General features: G+C 40.9%; 1 protein-coding gene and 1 long non-coding RNA gene across 2 annotated transcripts; one reads left to right on the top strand and one right to left on the bottom strand.

Annotated features, from left to right (window-relative positions):
- Positions 1-1,573: 1,573 nt before the first annotated feature.
- Positions 1,574-18,656, top strand: LOC311056695 (butyrophilin subfamily 3 member A1-like; the record flags this gene model as incomplete). Its single annotated transcript, XM_084073502.1, has 4 exons — positions 1,574-1,671; positions 3,175-3,516; positions 4,054-4,329; positions 18,478-18,656. The coding sequence occupies exons 1-4, from the start codon at positions 1,611-1,613 to the stop codon at positions 18,654-18,656; spliced, it is 858 nt and encodes a 285-aa protein (XP_083929628.1). The 5' UTR covers positions 1,574-1,610.
- Positions 13,417-14,762, bottom strand: LOC311057068. Its single transcript, XR_014601945.1, has 3 exons — positions 14,613-14,762; positions 13,844-13,962; positions 13,417-13,736 (listed from the first exon to the last, which is right to left on the bottom strand). It is a non-coding gene; the product is annotated as an uncharacterized lncRNA (long non-coding RNA).
- Positions 18,657-19,252: the final 596 nt, after the last annotated feature.

The following is a 19,252-nucleotide window of genomic DNA, read 5'->3' as shown; positions in this document are numbered from 1 at the left end:
AAGTTCAAGCAAGAACTTCAAGCCACTTTCATCTTTCATCCCTGGACAGCCCTAAACAAAATGTATCTGAGATACCCAAGTCTGAATGACATGGCACATTCAAGGGGGGGGGCTTTCGGCCTGGCGGAGACAATGAACCAAAACGAACTATAGGCCTATGATGTAATCATTTTACCAAAAATGTTTATAGCAATATATGACTATTAACAATAACACTGTCTATAACGCTGTCTTAGGCCAATTTGTGTTTTGACTTTTTGTAAACCTGATTTAGGCCAAATTATTAATGGAGTAAGTGACTTACTACAGACTTAGGTCAAATTGTTTTGCCCAAGTAAAATTTTCTTTGGCCTCGGTCACACTCTTGATATAGGCCATTATACTACTGGGGATATGAGGATATGTTAATGAAGAATGTTTTTGAAAACATTTGAAGTGAGAAATAGACGATGCAATAACCGAAAAGTGATTCTATTTGATCCACTACATTCCTTGTTTATCGTGGCGCATCAACGCAAGAATACCAACACACTCGCCCCAAAACACAGTCGCCCGGGGCAAATCCGGCAGTATTATAGGTAAATATGGTGGTATATAGAATAGGGGCAAGTGTGTTTTGGGGCGAGTCATCGCAGCCAAACGAGAGGTTCCAGCTGGCTTTAGAAGCTTAGTTGGAATCTATTCCACCTGTGTGACTGCGCTGCCTTGTAGCAGACATATCACTGGGATTAGGCTGGTTTACAGTGCGCTCTGGTGGCCAGGTGGCGTAACAGCAGGATTATTGGCTCAACATATCACTAAAATTAATTTTCAGGGAAAAAAAGCTGTGTTCAAATGGATCCAATGTACTTAATATTTAGTCACAAGCTCTTCTTAATACTTTTCATTGGTTCAATATTTATAAACACACACACACACACACACACACACACACACACACACACACACACACACACACACACACACACACACACACACACACACACACACACACTCTTTAACCACTTTCACTTGCAAAATGTTTCACAAAGCAAAGACGTCTAAATGTTATGTTTTAAGTGCACATGTGCAATTATCAAGTTAGTTTTCTAATGCAATGCCATGTTTTTATTACATACATTTTCTAATCTTTATTTGTTTCATGTTTTCCCATTTATTGTCGCCGTGGACCCCCAGGGGTCTTTGATGGGGATGGGTACTTGGGTAGCCTGATCATCAGACTGAAGAGTTAGTGCCACATGCAGTGGCTCAGAAGTAGAGTGGCCAGGTAGAGTGAACTGGAAAACCGCACGGTTCCCAGTTCGATCCCGTGCTGGGGCGCTCCCCTAGAGTTAGTGTCGAAGTGTATTGAGCAAGACGCTGAACCCCTAATTGCTCCTGATGAGCAGGTTGGTGCCTTGCATGGTTTACTCCGCCACCGGTGTATGGTTAATGGCACAATCAATGTAAAGCGCTTCGGATAGAAGCGCTTTATAAATGCACCATTTACCAAGAGGCAGTCCACTCAGAGAGTGGGCGGGGTCTATGGTCTGGAGCCAGGCTATCATAAGCCAGTCACAGCAGTCCATGATACAGCAGCTGTCAGTGTGTCTGTAGTGTTCTCATCATCCATGTGGATTTATTTCAACATTTTCCTGCTGATATGGAGCTGCTGCAATACACAAGAGACAGGTAACCAGGGCAGGGCTTTTATTATGTTTTAGTGTGATATTTGAGTACAGGCCCGGATTGGCCGTCGGGAGGACCGGGACTATTCCCGGTGGCCTGCCCTCTAGTGGCCTGCCTGAAAAAAAAAAAAAAAAAAAAAAAAAAAAAATTTTTTTTTTTTGCATCAAAAAAAAAAATCAGGTCAGGCCAGCCCTCCACAGCCAGCGCGGCGCTTAAGTGATGCAGCAAAAAAAAATCTCTCCTAAGCTCAGGCCAGGCCAACCACAGTCAATTTCAATTCAATGCAGTCAGTGTTGCTTGCAGCTCAGTGCAGCTGCGGGCCTCCCCCCTACCTTTAACCCCCAAAAAGGCCCCCCTTTTGTAAGGCCCCCCAAAAATACGGCCCCCCAAAAAAAGGGCCCCCCAAAAAAATCGGCGCGCGCTGCGCGCGCGCAGGGTGGCCTGGGTGGGCGTGTATCTCCCGGCCAGATTTGGAGTCCCACTCCGGCCCTGTTTGAGTATACAGTTAGGTTTATCAGTAGTTTTATGGTTTAGTTAAGTGGCTACTTTTAGTTTAGGTTAGTAGTTTTTATTTAGGTAAGTTCTTTCAAGGACTGCCTTTATTTATAAAGGCTGGAAACGTTGTATGATCATGAGGAAAGCCTATACTGTAGGTTCACCTGTTCTCTAACAAGTATGTTTGTTACATTTTTAATTACATTGAATGTGTAATGTGATGCTGAAATGTAATAGCATAATAGACAACACCTGCGTTGCTAGGATGTTACCACAGCGACCATCGCTATACCCAGAACAATCAGTAATGGAAGAAGTACTCACATTTTTTACTTAAGTAAGTATCAGTACTGTCTTGTAGAAACACAGTTACAAGTCCGGTATTCAAAATTGACTTGAGTAAAAGTACAAAAGTATTGGCATCAAAATGTACTTCAAGTATACCAAAAGCAAAAGCACTCGTTATGCAGAATGTCCTATATCACAAGTTTTCAAAATGTATAAAATGTGTAAAAATTCATAGAAAATTGCAGATCTACAAGCTCACAACGCGTCGCTTTGCAACGCATTGTGAGCTTGTAGATCGGCTATTTTCCAATTGCCAAGGTTTGAAAGTATGTATTTAGGTATGCAGTGGTTTTGTGATAATAATCTTTTAGGACCACTCCACACACACCCACACACCCACCCACCCCCCCCACACACACACACACACACACACACACACACACACACACACACACACACACACACACACACACACACACACACACACACACACACACACACACACACACACACACACACACACACACACAACCCTCCATACAAGCACTCATGGGAAGTTGAATTAGACATGCACTTAATAAGCGCTCAAGGTAACAGTGTGCTAAATAACATGCTATCTAAGTAGAATGCATATATAGCATCTGTGGACAAGCAAACAGCATACATCTAAATGAAAAGTGAAAGACCACTACTAACACTAAATCCATCGTGTTTTGTTTTAAGGAGAACCTCAGGTGATCGGGTCGTCTCAGACCGTTCTGGCCAAAGTGGGGGATGAAGCCATCCTTCCATGTCACATTGAACCTTCTGCCAACACAGCTAAGATGACAGTAGAGTGGACCAGACCTGACCTGAAGCCAGACTATGTGAACATGTTACAAGATGGACATAATATTACACACTCCATAAACCCTCTGTACCGACAGAGAACATCTCTGTTCCATGATGAACTGTCTCACGGTAACATCTCGCTGAAGATCTCCAGGGTGCAGCTCTACGACGAGGGAACGTTCAGGTGTTTTGTTCCAACCCTGCAGAGCAGTGCTTTGATACAACTCCTTGTTGGTAAGATTTACTGGTCAACACATAGATGGAAAAACAGACTTATTTTTTTTTAACAAGTCTTAAGAGATTTCACTTGTGAGCTGTTTCACTGCTATGCACATCTCAGACAGACAGACAGACAGACAGACATGATTGATTGATTGATTGATTGATTGATTGATTGATTGATTGATTGATTGATTGATTGATTGATTGATTGATTGATTGATTGATTGATTGATCGATTGATTGATTGATTGATTGATTGATTTAGAAGTTTGCAGAAAAAAAAGCATGTGAAAGTACAGTTCAAATACAAGGTCAACTAAATAGGATTTTAAAAAAAGCCTATGGCTTGTTTCAATTGGGGTCCTTTGTATTCAATTCATAGTGACATTAAATGACAGACAGATACACACCACTATGCAGAACATCATATAAACAGTTTAAAAATAAGGAAAACAAGGTTAGGCTAGGTTATGACTTTTACAGGGGCCAGTTTCGGATTGCAGCCACCTGAAGGTACTCTTTTAGTAATGTGTTTCTGTGTTGTTGCAGGGTCAGTGTCTCAGCCAGTGATCTCTCTAAATGGACCAAAAGACAACGGTTTATCTCTGACGTGTTATTCTGGCTGCTGGTATCCACAACCTGAGTTGTCTTGGCTCGACAATGAAGGAGACCTGGTCCCTGTTGAACCCTCAGTGGTAGACAGACTGTCACAATTCTGCTACGCCGTCCGGACCAATGTGACAGTGACGCAACCTGGGAACCTGACCTGCAGAGTTCGCCTGCCACACATCAACCACACTGCTGACGTGCACAGAGTCATCCCAGGTAATGAATATCTTCCACCGCTCTGTAATGCCTTCAGAAGCCTCTGCAAACACCTGTCTTTTACACAAAGCCAGTTAGTAGTGTCAGGTACAGGCAATATGGAAGTCTGGCAATTTTTCATTCACAGAAATTAGTTAGTATTTCTAGAATATACACCCAATCGGTGTCTTTTATCTTTTATGAAAGTCAGGTCATGTATCCATGTTTCCATGATGCATACATATTTTATTTTAGTGTTCTACTCTAAGGCAGTTATTTGTGGTACACAATCATATGCTTTACCCAAGACGGTAGCACTTTATAATAACTATACACTATTAAGCATTAGTTAAGCATTAGTAAAGGCTTAACTCATCATGAATGTATCAATAGTGAAGCATGTATCCATTCATTACTAAGCATTAGTAAACACAGTTTAAACGTTTCAACTATACACTATAAAGCATTACTTAAGCATTTGTGAAATACTTTCATCATGAATTCATCATTACTATAGCATCTCTCATTCTCTCTCTCTCTCTGATAGTGGATCAGAAGGTCTCTCGTCCAGAGATGTCTCAGGAAGAGTTTGCAGGTAGGCACTGCATCACCACAGCTCACATCTACATTGTTGGACATTTTGAGCATAACAAAGAGACACTTAACCCATTAAAACCGGGAACCCGTCTCAGATATAGCAGATATACAAGCACATAGCGCTTTGGGGGTCCTTGATATGAAAAAACACTGATTACAGCAACATACATTTTTTCTAAAAACTGTTTTATTAGATTTAGATCCTAGATTTGTATTAGGATTTAGAAGACATTTGTAGAATACCCAGAAGCAAAGATTCAATATTACATTTTTGTCACAGATATACAAAATAACTGGTCAATAATGTTACCAGAAACCCAAATGACTAGTGCTAAATGTAAACTAATGGACTCTTAATGTGCCATAGTGGCTATGCCAGTGTACTACACATTTTGAAACTATTTTAAAACTAGTGCCACATATACTGAGCCACTATATATATATATATATATATATATATATATATATATATATATATATATATATATATATATATATATATATATATATATATTCTGAAAAACGATCTACAAGCTCACAACGAAACACATTTGTGACGTGAGTGCTATTTCAATAAGGGTAGAACAGAAGGGCCCCCTCTGTGCCCCAACAGTTTCATTGTGGCCATGAGATGTATTTGGCCACTGCCTTATTACAGACCCCTAATTAAAATAATGCAAAGAGAATAAGCCAATAGTTTAATACAGTATAATTATGAAAAACGTGTAATGCACATCAAACAATAATACAAACATTATTTATGATTAAGATACTGATGATTGCACTTGACTTGATATTTTTATATGGCAATGGTTGCAATTTCAGTTCCTTAGTTTATTTTATTTTTTTCAGTTCTCTGTCTGCTGGAAATATCTAGACAAATGAAGTGTGGTTTGTCCGCAATTGTCTTTCCAACTTATCTTTCTTCACCACCACGTGCAGTTCTTGCTGATTAGACAAATACTTACAGTAGAATAATGATGAGAGAGCTCTATCCAGTTCCATGTATGGCATACAAATACATGGCTGAGATTTCAGTTTTTTTTCTCAGTTCTCTATCTGCTGGAAATGTCTAGTCAAACAACGTGTGGTTTGTCCGCAAGCGTCAAACCAACTTCTCTTTCTTCACCAGCACGTGCTGCCGATGAGACAAAAACTTACAGTATAATAATGATGAGAGAGCTTTATCCAGTTCCATGTATGGTACACAAATACATATGGCTGAGATTTCAGTTCCTTTTTCTCAGTTCTATGTCTGCTGGAAAGGTCTAGTCAAATGATTTGTGGTTTGTCAGAAATGAAGCATAGCGTTAGTTCATGCAGGACACGGAAGTCGTGCACGCCAAAGCTGTAACCAGCAGTCAGTCAGCTGATGTGAACATCAGCTTTCTATTCTCCATTCACAGCCCAGCTGGTCATTACATCACACACTCATTATCCAATCACAGCTCACGCTTGAGCAAAGAGGTTCCTATAAATACGGCTTCATATTCTCTAGGTCTTTCTTGGTTGCTGAACCAATGCATTTTGCTAGCTCCTCCTCCACCCCAGCCTCCACCTTTTGATTAGAGTCTGGCATAGGCTCAAATACTTGTGATTATCATGTATATCTGCTTTGTTTAGAGTCTGGCTTAGGCTCAAATACTTGTGGTTATCATGTATATCTGCTGTTTAAAATCTTGCTAGGCTCAAATACTTGTGTTTATCATGTATATCTGCTAATTCTAACTAATATGTCAATGTATTGCTTATTGTTGACATTGTATCCCTATGGGGGATTTGCTTAAGCATTCTCTGAATATATGCTTAGCAGGCTGCTTCGACAAAATTCAGTGAATATTCTCCCAAGAGCGGAGCTTTAACGCCAAGCTTAACTGTATTCCATTTGTGGCAATAAATGGTTCTTTATCTACTAAGACGAGAGTGTTTCTGATTGAAAGTGTCTTTCCAAGTTCCCTTTCTTCACTTACTGCATAGTTGTTGCAATTAATTTTCCCATCAAAAATAATGTGTTGTATACTATCCGCTCTATTCTGGGCCAATGTAAAGCCGCAAACGTTAACCATTACATTACATTAGTTGTTGCTATATCCCCAAAATTGATATTCTGCCCACACACCTTTGGGAAAGCGCACAGCGGACTCTAAAACCACCCGCAAGAGCGCACAGACTGCAATGGATTCCTGGAGATCGCCAGGACACACAGCGCGCAGCTTTCTCTACTAGGCTATTAACGTCAACAAATCTCTGTGTTTCTAATTTTCCTATAATCAGCAGAAGGGAGGGTGTCCTTGTGTCAATTGTGTTTATATAAGATGATATAGTCTATTTAAAAAAGACAATTCATGCGTCGCCCAATGCAATGCTCTCCATATTACACATGTCAGTTTTATTCATCGATTACGCAGGAAATAATGAACTGATTACAAAAATATAAAATTCTACATGTAGGTGATACGGATGTCTATCAAATGTTTTTTTAATTGAAAGGCAATGAAAGGCCAGGGCTTAGAAACCCAACGTCGGGTGTATGTTTTCCATGTAAAATCCCCACAGTGCGGCTGCAGAGCTGAAAAGGTGTTGCCAGCATTTGCGAGAAATAAGCAACCAGGTCTATGAAAACAATCCCAAAAGAAGCTACTAGAATAGGCCACATGAGCACTTCAAACCTATATGTCAGTCATTAAACAATGTGCATATTTATATGTGTTGGCTATTTGAAAATAGACAATCTACAAGCTCACAACCGTTCTACCATTATTTACAAGCAACTTCAGAAAAACAAGGCCGATGTGGCTTATAAAAATCAGACCAGGCAACACTGCAGACAGGGATAAAGCAGTGCGTAAGATTGGATTTGGGATAATGGCTTGCGCAGTCTTCTCTTAAAGGTAATGGCATCTAGCACTGTGATTGGTTTTATCATTGTAACGCCCAAACCACACCTATGCATAATGTAACGGGTAGTGCAGGTTACCCAGGGGGCAAACCCCCCCTTTTTTTGGAAACCTGCATTTGCCCTGCCATCAAAGGTTGGCCACCAGAAATAATATCTATGACCCTCTAGGATCACAATCTATATGGACAACCCGGTAAATTTTTTGCTGGAAATCCAATATGGCCGCCTCAATATTGGCCCCTATCAGAAAATAGCTTTGGCGATAACTTTTGAACCAGATGGGCTAGAAATGCAAACTTGGTGTCTATTTCATGGTTTCAGAGCATGAGAAACTCAATGGAATACTTATCTTTATGATTAGGTGTGTCTGGACCTTTACTTTGCATATTTCCAAGATGGACACCACCCGAAAATTATTTTACTATGACTTTTACAGTGACAGCTAACTGTTATGGCAAAAGGTCTGCTTTTTAAGCAATATGAACACATTTGGTCAGTTTGAGCTTTCATTTCTATGTTGTCAATATGGCTGCAGTCATAAATAATGTATGGTATTACATTTTTGCTCAGATTCTATCTATAGTTGTGGGGATGATTGCAGTGAAAAATCTGAGAAAAAGCCCACAATGTATCTTATGTATCATTTTAATAAACTAACTACAATACAAACAGACACATGCACACTCCAAGACTTGCCAAAAACTCCAACTTTAGGGCTATACAAATTAACATAGTGGTATGCATTCAAGTAACATAACAAAATATAGACTACTTAGTGACAAACAGAGTAAAAGCGGATTTGAGGTTGCCTAAAAAAGGCCAATTTTGACCTCTATGGTGCTGTCTTGCCTGCTTCTAAAGCCAATGATACTATGGTACAATGCTATTCACTGTCACTGTTGTCACATGTTGCACTGATCCTGCTGCATCGTGTCTCCAGTCCCTGGCAACGGCATCCTAAGTAGCATGGAATTTCCTTCTTTGCACAGGAACAGTTTTTTCTGGCAGCCTTTGATACAGCTGCATGATATTGCCTTGTTCATTGACACAGGCCAGGCTGGCTCGGTAGATGCAAGGGGGACTGCATTGCTAGCACTGAGAGACCATCCATACTCTGCGAAAGAGGGAATATCCGGCTTGGCGATGTATGCACATTTATCTATTATGGTTGCTAGAGCAGCTCTTCTCAGGTGCAGGTCAAAGGCATTCTCTGTCGGGGGCAGCAGCTTTAAGAGGGTTGATCTATTATTGAGGAACTTGTACACTCTAAGCTTACTCAGGTCAAAATCCTCCGGGTGGTCCGCTTTGGATGTATATACAGCAATTGTGAGGTCTTGTGCCTGATTGATGACGTCATCTGAGAGGCAATCAGAAGAGTTCACCAAACGCCTCAAGTGCAGGGAGATCCAGACACATGCTGGCCTTGAACCATGCCTTCTTCCCAGTGAAGAAGGGATAGTTGGTGGTATCTCTGCCACTTAAACTATGGATAAAGGGCAGGGCACGACACCGTGCGAGCCCCAGTGCTGATACCATTTGATGGATAGGACGGTATGAATCTTTCTCACCCACAGCTCTGGAAGGCATCTGAGATGGGTTGCTTTACAGTAAAGGCACATGATGATGATGTCTGTGTCATTGGCATGGATGACAACTCTGTCAACTTTGTCATTCTGGACACTATACAGGGTGTGGAGTATTATTCTTGTATCAACCTCCTGTTGTGTGGATTCTAGTGCAGGGACATCTTCAATAGACCCCTCCTTGATCACCACACTCATTGTCTCTTCTTTAAACCCCCCACCCAGGTAAAGATGTGTTGGACCAAGGGCCGACTTAAGTTTGTCATTTTCACACCATTCGTCACAGAGGAAACTCAATAGGTTTGCCTTGTTAGCTGACACAGCAAAAAAATCCCGAGGATCTGGAGCAGTGTAATGCATACTGACTTCATATTCTTTGGAAGGATTTGGTCGAGCATATCTGTGTTCTTGCTCAGCTGTCTTAAGACTAGGTCCACTGTACCGGTCACAACAGAAGTGAATGATCTCTGTGCCAGCAGGCACATCATTCAACAGCAGACGTTGGTATCGTTCAGCGATTGTTCCAAATGCTTCACCTTTCAGGAACGACCAATGGCGTATGGCATACATGGCATCAATAACTACTGCTGTTTTTCTGTTTTCTGTAGGCAGGTCAGGGATGCATGCAACTTTGGTCTCCTCTTTCAGGACCTTCACAAGGCTTGCCTTGGTACCCGTTCTCATCCTGCCATCTTCCTGGAAGAGGGAAGGGGGGGAAGTCACTGCACTCGTGGTTGCCTATAAAGTCAACAAGGTTGAGTTCTCCACCATTGGCTATGATTTGGGTCATGTGCAGGAGGGCAGTAATTTCATTGCTCTTGCCAGGTGCTGAGGTTTTCCCCTTCGATTTTTTGGATTTTGTGTTTTGAGTGTGGAAAGTGTTAAGCTTCATTATGCTTGTCTTCTTCTGATCACTGGACAGTGATTCACACAGTGCCTTCAGACCCAGTTCTTTCACAATCATCAAGTCGTCCTTGACCGTGGAATCAGCACACTGTCCTGTAGATATGTTGATCATGGATGATGTGCTCACTGTAAATGGGTTAGTCTCCACTGCTGCCATGACCTTGACTACCATCTCTGCATCCCGGGTTACACGACTCTGACCAGACTCATGGTGTGGGTTGGAGGAGTGGAGGTGGACCATAGACTTGAGCTCTGCAGAGACAGCTGCAGTGAGTGGTTTTGTGTAGACCCATTTTGTCCGGGCAGCAGGGCTGAGTGTAATGCCATCCAGACCGCTTGCATCCTTGGCATCAGCATTATAGGTCTGCTCCAGTAGCATGTCAATAGCAACACTGTTGTGGCTGCCATATGCTCGTCTGCCAACAAATACACCTGCCATCAGTGCTTCATGTACCTCTGAAGCTGTTTCTGGTAGTTTCTTCATCTCAGCCAAATACAGAGGTAAAGATTGCTGCCCGTACTTGTAGTGGCCTGCTGCAGTGAGGTAGGGTAGCATTCTTCCTGATTCACAGAGATGTCCTGTCCAGTCACCTTCCCGATCGTAGTAGATAAACCTTTGGAGAATATCTGACATCTCCAGGAAGGTTGCCCAGAGGACTGCAGTTGGTTGCCCATTCAATGATGAGAAAAACTGTTCCTGTGCAAAGAAGGAAATTCCATGCTACTTAGGATGCCGTTGCCAGGGACTGGAGACACGATGCAGCAGGATCAGTGCAACACGTGACAACAGTGACAGTGAATAGCATTGTACCATAGAATCATTGGCTTTAGAAGCAGGCAAGACAGCACCATAGAGGTCAAAATGAACCTTTTGTAGGCAACCTCAAATCCGCTTTTACTCTGTTTGTCACTAAGTAGTCTATATTTTGTTATGTTACTTGAATGCATACCACTATGTTAATTTGTATAGCCCTAAAGTTGGAGTTTTTGGCAAGTCTTGGAGTGTGCATGTGTCTGTTTATATTGTAGTTAGTTTATTAAAATGATACATAAGATACATTGTGGGCTTTTTCTCAGATTTTTCACTGCAATCATCCCCACAACTATAGATAGAATCTGAGCAAAAATGTAATACCATACATTATTTATGACTGCAGCCATATTGACAACATAGAAATGAAAGCTCAAACTGACCAAATGTGTTCATATTGCTTAAAAAGCAGACTTTTTGCCATAACAGTTAGCTGTCACTGTAAAAGTCATAGTAAAACTCATTTTTGGGTGGCGTCCATCTTGGAAATATGCAAAGTAAAGGTCCAGACACACCTAATCATAAAGATAAGTATTCCATTGAGTTGCTGCCAGAAAATCACACCTTCAGCCCTGACCTAGATTTCCACAATTTGGTAGGGGGGAGATCCCCCCTCCCTATCTCGAGTAATGCTACTGAGCATGTGCAATAAGCCACGTATGATTGGCTGTGACGTAGGTGGGCATCCCGCCCTCATTTTGGGGGTCACATTGTGTGGGGGGGGGGGGGGCTCACAAGGTGACCCCCCCTCCTAGGGATCTTGGGGGGGGGGGGGGGTGCCCCCCCCCCTATTTTATTTATTTATATATTTATATATATATATATTTATTTATATGTTATGTATGCATTTATTTAGTTATATACACACACACACACACACACACACACACACACACACACACACACACACACACACACACACACACACACACACACACACACACACACACACACACACACACACACACACACACACACACACATATACATACATGATTCTGAAAACAAATAGGCAACAATCTCAGTCAGGTAAATTGTGTTTATTGATAAAAAAAAAACATATGAATATATATATATTTTCTTAAAGCGAACATTTGTTACTCAAATCTTTGTTTCTGGGGATTCTACAAATATCTTCTAAAACAGTAAAAAAAAAATCCCCCGGGGTCTTTGAGGGGGTTCCAGGGGGTCCCCAGCTAAATGATGGATAGGAACCAAATGGACCCTTATGGGTCTGTAACTCTGAGAGTGTACAAATGGAACCAAATCTGCTCCAAAATCGTGGAAAATGTGTGCAAATCTTTGAATATATATATTTTCTTAAAGCGAACATTTGTTACTCAAATCTTTGTTTCTGGGGATTCTACAAATATCTTCTAAAACAGTAAAAACAAAAAATCCCCAGGGGTCCTTGAGGGGGTTCCAGGGGGTCCCCAGCTAAATGATGGATAGGAACCAAATGGACCCTTATGGGTCTGTAACTCTGAGAGTGTACAAATGGAACCAAATGGACCCTTACGGGTCTGTAACTCTGAGAGTGTACAAATGGAACCAAATGGACCCTTACGGGTCTGTAACTCTGAGAGTGTACAAATGGAACCAAATCTGCTCCAAAATCGTGGAAAATTTGTGCAAATCTTTGAATATATATATTTTCTTAAAGCGAACATTTGTTACTCAAATCTTTGTTTCTGGGGATTCTACAAATATCTTCTAAAACAGTAAAAAAAAAAATACCCATCTCCAAATGTTTTTTTCCAGGGACCCCCAGAAGTTGTACAAAACTCCCACAAAGGGGACAATAATAACAAAAAGAAATTGTACAGGGTCCCCACGGTCATGAAATACCTGGAAATATTTTGAAATAAAAAAATAAATAATCCAGTACTGGAAAAGGTTTGAAATTGATAAAACATCATCAAAGGTCCTGGAATTTATCAAGGGTCCTGGAAAAATATTTGGCTATGCATTGTTTTTGGCTATAGATTTTGTTAAAACAAAACATTTTCATAAACATGAATAATATTACACGAAATATGTAACATAAGTAGTTTTTCGCCGAACGGGCTGTGTGACGGCAGCCTAATGTATCTATCTCAAACTTTATTTTTGCTACACTGCCTATCTTTGGGCATTCTACATAGGAGTAAGAGACACATTATTGCGCCGAATGATTGTTATATAGGCCTGGAAATTGGGCTAAATATTCTGGAAAAGTTTTGGAAAAGTTTTGGAAAAGTTTTGGAAATTCATTGCTAAAAATGTGTGGGGACCCTGATTGTAGTTCTGTCTCTCAGGCAGTGTCTCGCTGAACGGCCTCTCTTGTCTTTGGAGTCCCTCCACCAAACTGGACAACTTAGTTACTGTGTAAGAGAGCTAAAAATGAGCTGTTCTGTGCCAGTGTGTCTCGCCGCACGCGGTGGTGATGAAGGGAACGCGGGTCTCTTCGGTTGTCTTTCCTCTCCTGAAGCACCTGGCATAAAGCAGAAAGCTCCTCATCTCTCTCGGGTGGAGATGAAACAATCCACACCGCCCGTCCATCTACGATGCCGTCCTCTTCATCTGGGCCTGCGTGCGCCCACACGGCCCTTTCTCCATCAGACTCCAGACATGCAGTCCTGGTGGTCATCAACTGTAAAACATAGAATAGCAATTAAATTATGTATTACATTACCATTATTACAGGAACACAGAATGTAAAACAAAAAAACATCTTACAAACAGTTCCATATAACTTACCCTCAATCTTCTCTGTCGGCTCTTCATTGAGGCATTCATCTTTTTCTTCTGGTCAGCATTCTCTGGTTGGTCCAGGCGATGGCTTCTTCTCAGAGACTCAAAGAGAGTCCTGCAAGCCGCTGAAATACAAGGAAAACACAATTAGGATCTATTTAGTTGTTTATCTACACAAACAACACAATTCCACATCTACACTGCTCTAAAAGAGAACCTACATGTGACTGCAATGTTTAACTGGCCCCAGTAAAAGTCTAAAAAGCAGTATATGTTAGTTGACTTGATTCCAGAGAAGCCAGTTTCAGAGCGCAGACTGCAGACTGTAGACACCTCCACCCCACCCCCGACCTGTTCAAAGCCTCCATCAAAACCTAGCATTTAAGCTTTTGAACTGTATGTGAAAGGCTAACACAATTACCTACTTAGATAAAATAAAACAAATCAATAAATATGTTGTAGCACATGTAAAAGTTTCAGCTAATAGCTTAGCTAGCATACTATAATAATTCAACCAAGACAAGCAGGAAGAATACCCAAACTGAGCAGCATAAAACAGCATGAAAATAAAGTTTAGCTTGTGTTTAGCTTGATGTAAACAAGCCATAGGCTTTTTGGGGTTTAAAATCCTCTTAGCAGACCTTGTATTGAACTGTAGGTTACTTGCTCTTTTTTTTTAGCAAACTGCTAATAAAGTATTCAATCAAAATCAAACAAAGGAATACACAATAATCTATAACTTAAAGAGATCTGTACAGCATGTAAATCCACTTACTTTCTTAGTTTTCACTCCTCTCTGCTTGGCTCCTTTTCTGATTTGAATTTGGTGAACAAAGGGACTCAATGGGGTCCTGGAAGGGCCCAAATAAGGACCTTTAGCTGTCCTGAGAAATGCCTGACCAAATAAACAATAAATAAATAACAATAAAATACTAACTGAATACTAAATACAATGGGCTTGCCTGTCTTAAGGTAAATGTGCAATAATGCATAAAAGCAAACATCACCAGCCTTTATCAACATAACCTGTGATGCTGTAAATGAACACCCGTCTCTCTCTCTCTCTCTCTCTCTGTCTCACACACACACACACACACACACACACACACACACACACACACACACACACACACACACACACACACACACACACACACACACACACACACACACACACACACACACACACACACACACACACACACACACACCCTTCACACCTCAAGCAAGCTCGCTTGCTTAGGCTACTCCCCTGTCTGTCTTTGAGTGTCTTCCCACAGGTCCTGCAGGCTGGGCATTGGGTTTTCTGAAAAACTTGTGTCCAAAACAGTTACTTTTCAGGATTCCATTTAAAAAAGCATTTGATGCTTTTGTGTGACGCTGTAGTATGAAGAAGTAGGGCGTTTATCTAATAAAAAACATAAGTTTGAATATGGAGATAAGAGGTTTCTTTTCGACAACAGCGATATAGCAGCAACTAATTTGGTCTTCTTCAGTTTAGTCTTTGGTTTGCACACATCCACTCACTTACTGATTCTACAGACTCCATGCCATTCTTTGTTATATTTAAGTTAAATATATGATATTATTGTATACACTTTTAAACCAGCCGTGTGTCTTCCTCCTTTTTGTTATGGCCTACGAGCCAGGTCGTAACAGTGTACAGTAGGTAAGATACCCGCAGCAGCACATAAAGCAGACATGTCCAAAGTCTGGCCCAGGGCCCAAGCGTGACACACAGGCAAAGGTGGACGCACGCACACACACACACACACACACACACACACACACACACACACACACACACACACACACACACACACACACACACACACACCATTAAGTCAGTCACCTATTCGGTGAACAGATATGGGAAATATTCTTATTCACTTAGATTATATATAAAAAAAAGATTAACAAATGAAGCCCTTTTTTAAGCCCTTAACAAAAACATTTAAAAGTATAGTTTTGTTTTGTTCCATTTTTGCTTTGGTAATGGGGAGAGGGAGAGAGAGACCCCCTCTTTAAACAAAGAGTGAATTTGGATGTCAAAGGAAATGGCCAGTCTCCTGCTGGGTCTTTGTCTGGCAGAGGAACGGTAAATCACTGATTTCCAAAGTATATAGACGTATTTCACAGTAAACATTTTCAACTGTAAATTTCCAATTACGTACAAAAACACCAGCAAACTGCAGGTTTACTGAGCAACTGTAAATGCCCAAAAATGCCCATTAATGCCTCTTTTCTTGCAGTGATAAGTATTCCATTGAGTATCTCATGCTCTGAAACCATGAAATAGACACCAAGTTTGCATTTCTAGCCCATCTGGTTCAAAAGTTATCGCCAAAGCTATTTTCTGATAGGGGCCAATATTGAGGCGGCCATATTGGATTTCCAGCAAAAAATTTACCGGGTTGTCCATATAGGTTGTGATCCTACTGGGTCATAGATATTATTTCTGGTGGCCAACCTTTGATGGCAGGGCAAATGCAGCACACCCCCCTTTGCCCCCTGGGTAGGTGTTTTGCGGGTAAAGCAGGTGTCCCAGAATAGCAACTTTTGCGGGTGAACGCCCCTTGTCTAGTCCTATATCCTATATCCTATATTAGTGGCTTTAGCAACTTCGACCCGGAATAGGGCCATGCCTTTTGTCTCATGAGGTCGGTTCCCAAACGTATTCAACTGATGTCGTTTCTCATTAGATGTGGTTGAAAAATAGTAGTAGCTTAATAAACAAAACACTGCCCCACCCATTTGTTAGTTTCAGGAGTTGTGGTTTCCGTTAAGGTGAACAAGTATTCAATGTTGATGAGAAAGTGTCAGACCATGCGTAGATGGTATGAAGTAAGGTTGCTGTCTGTCTTGTCTTGCATCCTCACCTGATGCAATCATGTACGGGTACCAACACAACAAATCTCCTGCAACATATTAATGAGCAAGTCATTTCGACTTTACGAGTCACCAAAATCAAGTTATTAAAACAAATATTGTGAATATTTAAGATTAGATTTAAGATTATGTACACCAAAACACAAGATGTGCCACGGACCAGTCTTGCCATTGATACTGTTGATGACCCTGTGGGTGACTTGAGGGGGTTCCAAATGGACCTTTAAAGGTCTGTAACTCTGAGAGTGTGCAAATGGAACCAAATCGACACTTACAGGTCTGTAACTCTGAGAGAGTACAAATGGAACCAAATGGACCCTTACAGGTTTATAACTCTGAGAGAGTACAAATGGAACCAAATGGACCCTTACAGGTCTGTAACTCTGAGAGAGTACAAATTGAACCAAATGGACCCTTACAGGTCTGTAACTCTGAGAGAGTACAAATGGAACCAAATGGACCCTTACAGGTCTGTAACTCTGAGAGTGTACAAATGCAACCAAATGGACCCTCACAGGTCTCTGAGTCATGGTGGTCCTTGAAATTAGAATAGTTTGACAACCACTGGTATTGTAATTGTATAGCAGACATGAAGTCCTCATACCAGTCTTGTTGGATCGGATGTGAGAATGTTGTGAGCTTGTAGATCTTTTTTTTCGGTTTACATGTTAACACAACGGTGTGTGTGTGTGTGTGTGTGTGTGTGTGTGTGCGTGCGTGCGTGCGTGCGTGCGTGCGTGCGTGCGTGCGTGCGTGCGTGCGTGTGTGTGTGCGTGCGCACGTTGGGGGTTGTGTCAGATGTAAGAAGAACTCGAAAAAGTAAATAAAAAACTGCAATGAACAATATTAACTCCATATTATTATATTATTGCTAATGCTATTATGTGAGCAAACTCAAACTCATTTGATAAACGGCTACTCCCCCATGTCCTGTGCTGCAAGCAGATCATTGTGAAGCGGCGCCAGAGGCGGGTCCGTGCCGCGCCTCCATGAAGCACTGGTTCTACAACAGCAACGCTGGCACCTGTCAATCATTTACCTACGGAGGCTGCCACGGCAACAAGAACAACTACAACAACCAAGAGAGCTGCATGGCTACCTGCAGAGGTCTGTCTGTCTGTCTGTCTGTCTGTCTGTCTGTCTGTCTGTCTGTCTGTCTGTCTGTCTGTCTGTCTGTCTGTCTGTCTTTCAGTCTGTCTCTTTGTATCAGCTTGTGTGTGTTTATCTACCTGTGTAATTGCAGTGAGTACATTTTTGTAAATAATACAATTAAAAACAATAAGTGTTAAATAGCTATATATCTATATTGTACTCATTGCTATAGAGTGTTCAGTAACAGGGGACTCCCTGTCTCTCCAGCTCTTTAAAGGGTTAATCTTGTGTATGTATTATAGCATGTCTTAGCGTTCATTAAGGTGCATTGTCCCGACTAAATAAACCAATAAAGTAAAGTAAGAAAGTAAAGATATATATATATACATATATGAAAATGTAGTTTAAAGTAGGGCACTTAGTCTTATTTATGTATTCATTCATTCATTCATTCATGTTATTTTTTATATTTATTTTAGCAATGATAAAGTATTGTTTTGCTTCTAGGTAACAGAGAGAGAGAGAGAGAGAAATGTAGTTTAAAGTAGGGCACTTAGTCTTATTTATGTATTTATTAATTTATGTATTTATTTATATCTTTATTTCAGTGTATTTCAGATGCTGATAACAGTTGTGTGTCATTACTCACTGTTTTTCAGAGGGAACCGTTGAAACTGGAGGGACCGACAGAATGAGTCATACAGTTGAAACTGGACTGAATGTGTCGGATGTGTGCTGGATTACAGTATGTGTCGTGTTGGTGGTGGCGGTGTTGGTTGTGGCAGTTATGCTGATGTATTCCTATTGGAAAAAGCACAGCAAAACTGGTAAGTCTTGAACTGATTTGTTGACTTGTTCAGTTTTTCAAGTGTAATTTTGATCCATTCATCTACTGCATACATGGGCTGGCGGCCGGGGGGCCACATGCGGCCCCCACCTTCACTTAATGCGGCCCGCAGGTTAATATCGGAATACTGATAAATGATTGATTTCAGCTGTTACAATTCCAAACATGCAAACAAGACCTGCTTGAATTACTTCAGTCTATATTAGTAGCGTAATGACTAGTATTAAAATTCTATCGTCTTTTTTATGTCCAATGTATTTGTATTAAAGTTCATAAAGTTAACACAAGTATAACTAAATGCATTTGAAATCAAACAAAACTTTTACTTTTCAGGATTCCAATTAAAAAGTAGCAAAACATTATTCAGGATTCCAATAAAGAAAATGGCTAAAATAGCAAATCTACAAGCTCAAAACGCGTCGCACTGCGACACGTTTTGAGCTTGTAGATCGGCTATTTTTGCTACTTTTGTGACATAGAATGACAAAGTACGGCATTAATTATAAAAAAAGGTTAAAATACGGAGATATGAGGTTTCTGTACAGTATTATGCAATGTGGCCCTCTGGAGTGAGTGTGGAAATAGTG

The sequence above is a fragment of the Gymnoscopelus microlampas genome, assembly GCF_963454915.1.
Source record: "Gymnoscopelus microlampas genome assembly, chromosome: 12".
NCBI lineage: Eukaryota > Metazoa > Chordata > Actinopteri > Myctophiformes > Myctophidae > Gymnoscopelus > Gymnoscopelus microlampas.
Note: the sequence above shows the minus strand (reverse complement) of the source record. Positions and strands in the feature narration are given on the sequence as shown.